Below are 11,467 nucleotides of genomic sequence, written 5' to 3' on the forward strand. Positions count from 1 at the left end.
GTCTGCATAAATAAACAAATGTCAACATAGCTGGGTTTTGTCTTCTGCTGTTACTGTCAATTCCCTCTCTTGTCCTGTCTTGGGACAGCCCTTGGAGTGATGACTTTCCCTGATTGGAGATTATTTGGAGGCTGTGATAAACCAACTGGAAGCCAAATGTTGGCACACCTGGTTGAAAAAACATGCTACTATGCGAAAGGACTGGCTTCAAACCTTTGTTCTCCACCTGAAAGGGGAACTCTTCATGAGCTGTGAAGCAGGGCTGCAGATGTCTCTCTGTCTCTCTCCCCCTCCTCTCAATTTCTATCTCTATCCAATAAATACATAAAGTTAATAATAAAAATAAATAAACTATCAGCTGAGTCAATAAGAATGAATTACTGTCTTTCTGTCCAATGACATCTCTCATTGTTATCTACTATGTTCAGATCTTATTGAGTGATAGCTTCAAAGATTGGATTCATGATTAATCATTATCAGTTCAGATAGACCTTAATGTTAGTGGCTCTGTATTCATTCTTTCCTCCTTTTTTTTTTCAGAGAAGTTGAATGAAGATAACTGTGAGTAGATTTTATTTTTACTGTAGAGACACAAATAGCAAAGAACACTGTACTTGGTGTCCTAACTATTCACTGTACCCTTTCACTGAAGGGCAATCTTTATTTCACATGTAAATATTTAACAAAAATGGAAAATGTTACAAATTGTATTATTTTGAGTTATAAATTGTCTGGGAATTTTTATTTTAATTGTATCACTAGTATATTGAAAAAATCCCTTTCTAAAATTAGTGAAGATTCTCATATAGACACGTTTTCACTTTGAACAGTACGTATAATATTTAGATACCTCTACACTCTTTCTAAATATTTTTATTTATTTATTTATTTAAGAGAGGAGAACCAAAGCACCACAGGGATAGAACGCAGAACCTTGTACTTTTTTATTTCTTTATTGGGGAATTGATGTTTTACATTCGATAGTAAATATAATAGTTTGTACATGCATATTTCCCAGTTTCCCATATAACAATACAACCCCCACTAGGTGCTCTGTCATCCTTTTTGGACCTGTACCCCCCAACCACTCTAGAGTCTTTTACTCTGGTGCAATACTCCAATTCCAGTTCAGGTTCTACTTGTGTTTTCTCTTCTGATCTTGTTTTTCAACTTCTGCCTGAGAGTGAGATCATCCAATATTCATCCTTCTGTTTCTGACTTTTTTCACTTAAAATGAATTTTTCAAGGTCCATCTAAGATAGGCTGAAAATGGAGAAGTCACCATGTTTAGTATCTGAGTAGTATTCCATTATGTATATAGACCACAACTTGCCCAGCCACTCATCTGTTGTTGGACACCTGGGTTCCTTCCAAGTTTGGGCTAATACAAATTATGATGTTATGAACATAGGTTGTTGTTTTCGACGGGTTATGTTGTTTTCGCCGGGCTGGCTTCATGGGCAGGTAACAGACGACCAGGGACTCATGGCTGGGTTGTACGCAGTATCTCTTTATTCATGCAGGACGCAACACAATCTAAGACGAGCTAAGTTAAACTCAAAGTAAAGTAAAACTCACAATGCTGTCTTTATATATACTTGCCAAGTAGGGTGGAAACAGGATGTGACATAGAGAGGGTAGAGAGAAAAGTGACTGGTGAAAATCAGAGTGTGACAAGGAGGGGATCAGGGTGTGACAAGGAGGGGGCGGAGCAGGTGAGAATCCTATCACTGAACCACCAATGCCCTGGAGGGAGGGTGGTACTTGTTAACAGTGGTTATGTAAATAGAATGAAGTGGTTATGTAAATAGAATAGTGTTAAGCAGGGGGGATTTAAACCAAATGAAACAGAAGGAGTCTCATGCATACCGACAATAGGTATACACAGATCTTTTGGGATGGATTTGTTGGGTTCCTTAGGATATATCCCCAGGAGAGGAATTGCAAAAGCATAGGGTAGGTCCATTTCTACTCTTCTGGGAGTTCTCCAGACTGTTGTTTACAGAGCTTGGACCAAATGACATTCCCACCAGCAGTGCAGGAGGGTTCCTTTGACCCCATGACCTCTCTAGCATTTGCTGCTATTACCTTCTCTGATGTATGATGTTCTCAAAGGAGTGAAGTGGCATCTCATTGTTGTTTTTATTTGCATTTTCTGACAGTCAAAGACTTGGAGCATTTTTTTATGTGTTTCTCAACCTTTTGGATCTCTTCTGTGGTGAATATTCTGTTCATGTCCTCTCCCTATTTTTTTTGTATGGGGTTTTGTTTTTTTGTTGTTGAGTTTGGCAAGCTCTTTATATATTCTGGTTATTAGCCTGTTGTCTGATTTATGGCATGTAAAGATCTTCTCTTATTCTGTGAGGGGTCTCTTGGTTTGGTAGTGGTGTCTTTTGCTATGCTGAAGCTTTTTAATTTGATGTAGTCCCAGAGGTTTATGCTTGCCTTAGTCTTCTTTGTAATTGGATTCGTTTCACTGAAGATGTCTTTAAAATGTATGTGGTAAAGAGTTCTGCCAATATTTTCCTCTAAATATTCTATAGGTTCTGGTCTGACATCCAAGTCCTTGATCCACTTGGAATTTACTTTTGTGTTTGGTGAAATATAGTGGTTCACTTTCATTCTTTTGCATGTTTCATCCCATTTTTTCCAATACCATTTGTTGAAGAGACTCTCCACTCCCCATTTAATAGTCTGGGCACCTTTGTCAAATATTATATGTCCATATGTGTGGGGGCTTACTTGTGGGCTCTCAATTCTATTCCACTGGTCAGTGTGTTTATTCATGTTCCAGTACCAAGCAGTTTTGATGACAACAGTCCTATAGTACAATTTAAGATGTGGGAGTGTGATGCCTTCAGTTATGTTCTTCTCAACATTGTTTTGGCAATTCTAGGTATTTTCTGGTTCAAGATAAACATTTGTAGTATTTGTTATATTCTACTGAAAAATGTGGTTGGTTTCTTGATAGGGATAGCATTAAATTTGTAGATGGCTATGGGTAGTATTTAATTTTGATGATGTTCTAAATATTTCTTTGAGATAGAAATCATCACACAAATTTAGACTTTATATTATTTGCTTCAGTGCTATGTTGTTAGGTGATGATGCTAATGGTGCTTTACATGATGAGGTGCTAATAAAATATGGCCACCCCGACCTTTGGGGTGCTACTTCAAATGCTTCTTCAAGCATTTGGGGACCTCAGACATGTGCAGAGCTTCTCTAAATGTTCTACATGGTTCTATTATTCTATATTTTACAGAAACAGCAAGAAAGAGAGAAGGAAAGATAGAGCGAGAAGAAGAAGGAGAAGGAGAAGGAGGAGAAGGGTGGCAGACAGTAAAAGTAAAGGCACTCAGCTCCCCTCCTCCATCCACAGAGCCCCCAATGTGTCATTATTTGCTCCAGGTGGATTCAGGGCATCTCACACAGGAGGGCACAGGCTCAGCCTAATAAGCTGTCACTGGACCTTCACACAGGTCCTCCCAAACATTTTGAATATTCCTGCAGGATCAGCACTATATCTACTTCATGCATAGACTTTTCCCTCTACACTGTAAATGTACTTTAATAAATTCCCATCTGCATCTTTCCTTTGGATTATGATTATTAGTGCTCAACAGTGTTTATTAAGAAGTAATTGTTGAGGTCAGGCAGTAACGCAGCAGGTTAAGTGCATGTGGTATGAAACCAAGGACTGGCTTAAGGATCCCAATTTGAGCTCCCAGCTCCCTACCTGCAAGGGAAGTCTGCAGGTCTGCAGGTGTCTCTTTCTCTTTCCCCCTTCTGTCTTACCCTCCTCTCTCCATTACTCTCTGTTCTATCTAATAACAATGACATCAATAACAACAACAACTACAGCAATAATAAAAAACAACAAGGGCAACAAAATGGAAAATAAATAAATATTTTTAAAAGAATTTTTTTTTTAAATAAGTGTTTGTCTTGTATAGTTTCCCCCTGTGGCTTTGCACTGAATTATCTCCAACTCCAGAAGCTCTTACCTGTTTTACTGTCTCCTGATTAGCCAGGATTAATTGGTGAGAGCCTGGTGAGATCTCACCAGATGACAGGAAAATCTGAGTGCTCTCTGGGCCCCCCCCCACACACCCATCACATTCCTGCCAGTTGGTACACATAAATCTCCAGGGTATTAACTGGTGTTGGTTTTACATTAGAGCCATGCTCTCATTAAAGAGTTCAGCAGAAACTTATAATCTCAACAATGCTCTGGGTCTCTATGTCTGGGTCATGAATGCTCCTTAGATGTTTCCAGAGACTCCAAATTGACTTTCAAATCCCCACCCTTGACTAAGGTCTCAGTGGCCATTTTCTTTAGTCTCAGTGCTCAGTATCTGAGGAGAGAGCCAGAGAGTTCTAAGAAAGATCTGAGGGATGACTTTGCCCTTGAGGTAATAACAGTTCTGCTAATGGAGTTTGAAAGCAGTGTCTCAGACAATCCAGGTATATTCTGAAAGACAAATCCTACTTTGTCTACAAGCAAAACCATCCCTCATATTCACTTCCTTCAAACAGTTGATTGAATAAAAGCTTGAATGAATTGACCAATACTACTTCTTTGTTTTATATTTGCCATTTTTCTTGATATTTATAGGTCGTTTAAAGAAAGAAAATGGTGAGTCATAATCTTTTTTTCTGTTATTGTTCCCATTGTTTATTTTTTTAAATTTTACTTATAGAAAGGAAACACTGGCAAAAACCACAGGATTAGAGGGGTACAACTCCACACAATTCCCACCACGAGAACTCTGCATCCCATCCCCTCACCTCATAGCTTCCCTATTCTTTATCTCTCTGCGAGTATGGACCCAGGGTCATTATGGGGTGCAGAAGGTAGAGGTCTGGCTTCTGTAATTGCTCCTCTGCTGAACATGGGTGTTGGCAGGTCGATCCATACACCCAGCCTGTCTCTCTAGTTCCCTAGTGGGGTGGGGCCCTGGGGAATTGGGGCTCCAGGACACATTGGTGGGGTCATCTGCCCAAGGAAGTCTGTTTGGCATCATGGTAGTATCTGGAACCTGGTGTCTGAAAAGAGAGTTAACATATAAAGCCAAAGAAATTGTTGACTAAACATGAATGTCAAGGTTGGAATAGTGCAGATGAAGATTTGGAGGTCTCCATTTTGTAGTTATTTAGTAGGCCTATTTTAGTTATATTCCAAAGGGCCCATGACTATACTAGTTTTTTGTTCCTTTTTTTCTGAGCCTGACATCTCATATGAAGGTGGGTCCATATTATTGTCTTGGGAGATGATTTCATGGCTGGAAAAAGGACCAGAAGGCTGAATCAGGTAGCTCCCAAATATGGTAAAGGTGTATAAATATTGTTAACTATAGACCCCATCAATTTGATCTGATCTGGGTCCCATATTCAGCTTATGAGCCTACGTAACCTCTGCATCCCTGTAGATCTGAGTTCATATTCTGTGGACATGAGTAGGAACATTTCAAGCTGCCCCAATTTCAGGGACCATCTTCCTCAGTGGAACATAGAGTATGTTTTCCAGCCTCCCTTCAGAGGACAGAACATTCTCTACCATTGTTGATCCATGAGAGACATAGCGACATTGAATTGTGTGCCTAGTGTATTAAAATGAATTAACAATCCACATAGAAAATATTCTCAGTATCAGAGAGCCAGCTCTCCAGGTAGGTTTCCTGCATTGGTGAAGGATTTAGATCAGAACCCTGGCTGCACAGGGAGTTGCTATAGCAACTGAAGAATCTTCTGTGCTCTGATTTCTCCTGTCTGTTTCACTCTTTTGTTTATATCCCTCTCTCCTTATATCTGAATGAAAAATTCACTAGAATGTGAATCCCCACTTTTGAAGGCCAACTTACACATATTAAAATGGGAGGTCAGTTTTTCTTCTCTTATTGCTATGGACACTGTGTTCAAAGATCTTACTCTACTTGACTGACCTTGTTCATTCTATTTCATGGATTTTACCCCTGTGTTTTTACTTTATATTTTCTCTGAAAATCTATACTGGAAAAATCTCACTAGATCTTACAGGAAAATAATGTGTAAGGTCACTTCTTTGCCTCCCCAGATAATTAAAATAGAAATTTAAAGTAGAACTTTCATAATTGAGAATTGATCCAGCCTCTCTGGACAGCAGTCTGGAGAATTCTCACAAGGCTAGACATAGACCTTCCATATGACCCAGTAATTCCTCTCCTGGGGATATACCCCAAGGATTCCATAATGCCCAACCAAAAAGAGGTGTGTACATCTATGTTCATAGCAGCACAATTCATAATACCTAAAACCTGGAAGGAACCCAGGTGCCCAACAGCAGATGAGTGGCTGAGAAAGCTGTGGTACATATACACAATGGAATACTATGCAGCTATTAAGAACAATGAGCCCACCTTATCTGACCCATCTTGGACAGAGCTAGAAAGAATTATGTTAAGTCAGCTAAGTCAGAAAGATAAAGATGAGTATGGGATGTCCCCACTCATCAACAGAAGTTGAGAAAGAAGAACAGAAAGGGAAACTAAAAGCAGGATCTGATTAAATCGAGAGAAGGGCACCAATGTAAAAAACTGTGGTGAAGGGGAGGGTGGCCATTGGGCTTCCCGGCACAATGGAGGGTGGGGGAGTGGGGGGTGGTGGGGATGGGACACAGTCTTTTGGTGATGGGAATGGTGTTTATGTACAATCCTACTAAAGTGTAAACATTATATAAACCACTATTTAATCAATATGAGAGGCGAAAAACTGATGATATGTCTAGAACTTCTTAAAACACAGACTGAGTCTTTTTAATACATAGGTTGTCTTTGATATGTTCTCTCCCAAAAGCCTAGACCAGGGAGAACAGAAGCAACCGATAGCACAGCTATATACAAGATGCTGGGTACTATACCCCAAACCCTATCAAAGGGACTTTCCAAAGTTAACCCTATCACCAAATAATGAGAATGTCTGCATAAATACGCAAAGTTCAATCCAGCTGCTTTTCTATTCTGCTGTTACTGTCAATTTCCTCTCTGGACCTGTCTTGGGATAGTCTCCCTGCATTTTGTAGGGTCATTTCTCTAAAACTTCTACAAGCTTATAAACATAGCTTTGACCCTAAAGGAAGAGAAACTGGATAATCCAGAAGCTAAATGCCCAATAATCTTTATAAATCAGATAAACACTGATGATAGTGGCTTTGTACTCATTGTTTGTCATTTTGTTACAGGGATATTTAATGAAGATATTTGTGAGTATTATTTATGTACCCTGTAGAAGTGCAAGTAGCAAAGAAATATGCACTTGATTAAAGTATTCTAACCAGTCATTATGCAGTGGGATAATCATCTTGATTTTTGCATGTAAATATTTAACAAAAAAGCAGAAATGTTACAAACTGTAGTATTTTGAATTATAAATTGCCTGGGAATTTTTAAGTGTGTCTGGTATGTTAAAAAAAACCCTTACAAAGTTACTAAGCATTTTCTTATAGACATTTTAAAAATCATAACATTATTTAAAATATTTGAATATTTGTACATGATTTCTAAATATGTCTTTAAGATACAAATCAGCACATACATTTAGACTTTATATCATTTTCTCCATTGCTGTTATATTAGGTGATAATAAATATTAATATTAATGGCACTTTGCATGGTGAAGAGCTAATTAAACATGGCCACCGCAACGGCTTGTCTTCTTCATGCATTTGGGGGCATTATACATGTGCAGAACTTCTCTAAACATGCTTAGTGGATCAAATTCTCATTTATTATACGAGATGGGGCAGAGAAGACTCTGGGGAGACAGACAGAGAAAAGGTACCCAGCAACTTCCTCTATCCAAGGAGCCCCCAGTGTTCCATCCTTTGCTCTAGGTGGAAGCAAGACATCTCACATATGAGGTCACAGGCTCAGCCTGCTGAGCTATCTAACTGGACCTCCACACAGGCAGTCTCAAGAGTTTTGATTATCCCTACAGGTTTAGCACTTGAAATTCACTATACATATAGTTTCCTCTGCACAGAGTGAATGTATTCATCTATTCTCTGTCTTTAATTTTGGTTTTGATTATGACTCTTACTGCTCAACAATGTTTATTATAAGTGATTTTCTAATATTCTGTCACTCTTTACTTTGCATGTCTTTATCTCCCATGCCAGAATTTTTTTTATCTCTTTTATTTATCTCCTGACTAATTGGGGATCAAAGGAGAATCAGATTGTCCTTGGAGACTGATGCAAGACAGCAGTTGCTGAAAAGCAGGCAGAGAGCTGCTGTGAGAACAGGAAGCAGCAGCCTGTCCCTGACAGCCCTGCAGTGTGTCTGCACAGGCTGCTGCTGGACCAGCTCAGTGTCTGGGCCACGTGGTCCTGTCAACCTGTGAGCCTCACATGACAGAGTCTGACACAGATAATCATTGATAAAGTTGAGTTTATGAAGAGCCAAAACCCGGCATCCAGTTTCTTAGAATGGAAATATTAATATTTGGCTTTTTTTTTCAGCTTCACTCAGTAGGGAACTTGGTAAGTCCTGTCTCTCCTTGCCTCACACTAAATTGAAATCACAGACAGTCCCCTTAAAACACTGATATCTCTCTCTCTCTCTCTCTCTCTCTGTCTGTCTCTCTCATTGCAGCTCAAAGTAAAGCACTAGGACAAGAGGGTGAGTGAAGTCTGAATTCTCCACTTTGAGAATTTTTTCCATGTCATTACCTACCACACTTCCTGCCCTGATATCGACTCAGCTAACCTTGAATGTTCTTGTGTTTTTGTAGGACTTAATGTCATTCATAAATTTGTGGGTAAGTATTCATTTTATAATGTGTATTAAGTGTAATTCAGGATTACCAGTTAAACTTTCTGGATGTCTTTCACAGAAAAGTCTTTATCCAGATATGTGACCTCTGAAAGTTCTTTGATTCTAAAGAAATGTTCTTTGAATGGCATAAGAACCAAGGCACTAAATATAAAAGTCTTGTTTCATTATAAAAACTTCTCTAAATGAATGCAAAATCATTTCAAAGAAAAAAATCAAGAGTTTTTCTTAAAATATAATTGTAGACGAGTGGGAAGTAAGCCATTACTGTATTCTTTTTTTTAGATTACTTTATTTGGGGGAAGGACACAACTTAGATGAATCTCTCTGTGGAGCATGTGGTTGAGTGCATGGGTTACCATGTGCAAAAACTTGGGTTCAAGCCTCCACCCCACAACTGCAGGGAGAAGCAGTGCTTCAGGTGTTTCTTTTACTTCCCTCCGTTTCCCTTTCAATTTATGTCTCTATAAATTAAAAAAAAAAGTTTTATTGCAATGGTGAATTCATAGCACAAGCACTGATTTCTAACAATAACAGTCACTGATTTCCAACAATACTTGTGCTGAGAGGGAGAGAGAGAGAGAGAGAGAGAGAGAGAGAGAGAGAGAGAGGTTCCAAGATTTGGACATTGGTTGAGACCTTTCAGGAGCTGGTGGTGACATGTCATTCTACCATTATCAGTATTCCCTCTAGACCCTCTGATGTAATGTGTCCCTTTCACAGATGAGATGGTTTACTGATTTCTCCAAAACTCTTTTCATATTTGGAGATCAAATGGTTTGTGGGCAATGATGTGGAATGAGACTTGCTTTGATCTCTGAGTTTTTGAGAAGTCTCCAGGAGCATTCAAATTTCCATCAGTCTTTTTTTTTTTTTTTTCTGCGACAGTCTCAGACATGCAAGATTTCTGGCCACTTATTTCTTGTTTGTAATTTAAGTAGACACTCAAAGGTGAGATGGGGAAGCCCCCTCAGTTTTCTGCTTTTTTTATTTTCTTGGTGACATAGCACCTCCCCAGTGGGGTTGAGGGTGGGACCTGGGCCAAGTGCCTGTCAAGGAATTACCCTACCCAGTGAGTTTGCTCTCTCTCTCTCTCTCTCTCTCTCTCTCTCTCTCTCTCATCCCTGATGTGTTTCTCACCTCTGTTTCATCCTATTCCTAAACAAGATGTCATATAGGTTACTAAGATCTTTATCTAAAGCCTCTGAAGCCTATGATAGGACTATTTTTAGTTTTAAAATTAATTGATCTACTCTTTCTTCTGCAGCTGACATAATCCTGGATGAGGACACTGCTCACCCTTACCTTAAGGTGTCAGAGAACAGAAAATCTGTGAAATCTCTAATGGAAAAACAAACTGTTCCTTACAGTCCTAAGCGATTTGATACTCACATGGCTGTTCTGGGGGTGAACTCCTTCTCTGCTGGTGACCACTACTGGGAAGTGGAAGTAGTAGGGAAGGACAGGTGGACAATAGGACTGTGTGTAAGCTCAGTTAATCGGAAAGGAGACATCTTTGTTTCTCCTGAAAATGGGTTCTGGGCACTTTCCCTGGAGAATGATGAGTACAAGGCTCTTTCCACTCCCCATTCCATTCTCATTGTCCCAAATCGACCTCAAACTGTGGGTATTTTCCTGCAGTTTAAGAAAGGAATCATCTCTTTCTACAATGTGACAGATTATAGCCTTCTTTATACTTTCAAAAGCACCTTCACCAAACCCCTGAAGCCTTATTTCTACCCTGGACCTTTTACTCAGGGAAATACGAGGGATCTCCACCTCCCCAGGTGTCAGTGACAAATCCTTTCATCATTGCGGGGACACAGCTGAGACACCACAGGGGTGTCCTCATGGACCTTGAGAGCATCAGACACCCCACTCAGGAGACTGAAGTCAGGGGAGCCAGGATCTGCTTCAGGACCAGACTCCTCCAACCTTTGGGGAAACTCAGAGTGACTGACCCCTTGCACCACCATTCTGTGCTGCCCACATTTCCAACCTATTCTCCCAGAATGTGCTTTACTTTGCTTTTTTGGCTTTAGGAAAAATGCAAACATCTACGAAAAAAAATTCTTTCCTAGGTGTCAGTTAACAGTCTAAAACTAATTAACTAGTTTCTTCAAAGTGCAAATAGGGTCCAGGTAGTGGCTAAACTAGTTGAGTGATTCTTTACACGTGCAAGGACCAAGATTCAGGGCTCCAGTACCACAGGTAGAAAGGAGCTTCAAATTGATGATGCAGTACTGCAGGTCTATCTCTTTATCTCTTTCTATCCCCCATTCCTCTCTTAATTTCTCTTTATCTCCATCCAAAACACACACACACACACACACACACACACACACGCATATGCACACGCACATGCACTTACACTGCTTTTTGTCTTTATTGTATACGCTGATGGTTGTATGTTATTTCTTGTATAGTGGGAGTTTGGTGTGCTTTTGCTTTATTATTTTACTTCATTCATTTTTTTTCTTCCCTCTATCTCTTGAGTGTATAGTTTCTTTTTCTTTTTGATTTGTTTCAACAGGGGGAGTTTTTGTGTAGTTGGTTTGGTATAGTTTGATGTGCAGGCTATTAGGGATTTTTGTTTGTTTGTTTTCCCTTCTCTCTGGTTTGATTAAGATTTGTTTTTGTAGCTGTTGTTGTACTGA

The 11,467-nt window shown here is 39.5% G+C and overlaps 1 protein-coding gene across 2 annotated transcripts in view; it reads left to right on the plus strand.

Moving 5' to 3' along the window:
* Nucleotides 1-10,920, plus strand: part of LOC103123444 (butyrophilin subfamily 2 member A2-like) — a 30,913-nt gene extending 19,993 nt beyond the window's left edge. For both annotated transcript variants that reach the window (XM_060197446.1, XM_060197447.1), the window contains 7 exons: nt 541-561; nt 4,619-4,639; nt 7,220-7,240; nt 8,498-8,518; nt 8,631-8,657; nt 8,770-8,796; nt 10,078-10,920. In XM_060197446.1, the coding sequence (XP_060053429.1) occupies nt 541-561; nt 4,619-4,639; nt 7,220-7,240; nt 8,498-8,518; nt 8,631-8,657; nt 8,770-8,796; nt 10,078-10,607 (668 nt within the window). In that variant the 3' untranslated portion in view covers nt 10,608-10,920. The remainder of the gene's footprint in view (nt 1-540; nt 562-4,618; nt 4,640-7,219; nt 7,241-8,497; nt 8,519-8,630; nt 8,658-8,769; nt 8,797-10,077) is intronic.
* The last annotated feature ends 547 nt before the right edge of the window (nt 10,921-11,467 follow it).

The sequence above is a fragment of the Erinaceus europaeus genome, chromosome 9, assembly GCF_950295315.1.
Source record: "Erinaceus europaeus chromosome 9, mEriEur2.1, whole genome shotgun sequence".
NCBI classification, from domain to species: domain Eukaryota; kingdom Metazoa; phylum Chordata; class Mammalia; order Eulipotyphla; family Erinaceidae; genus Erinaceus; species Erinaceus europaeus.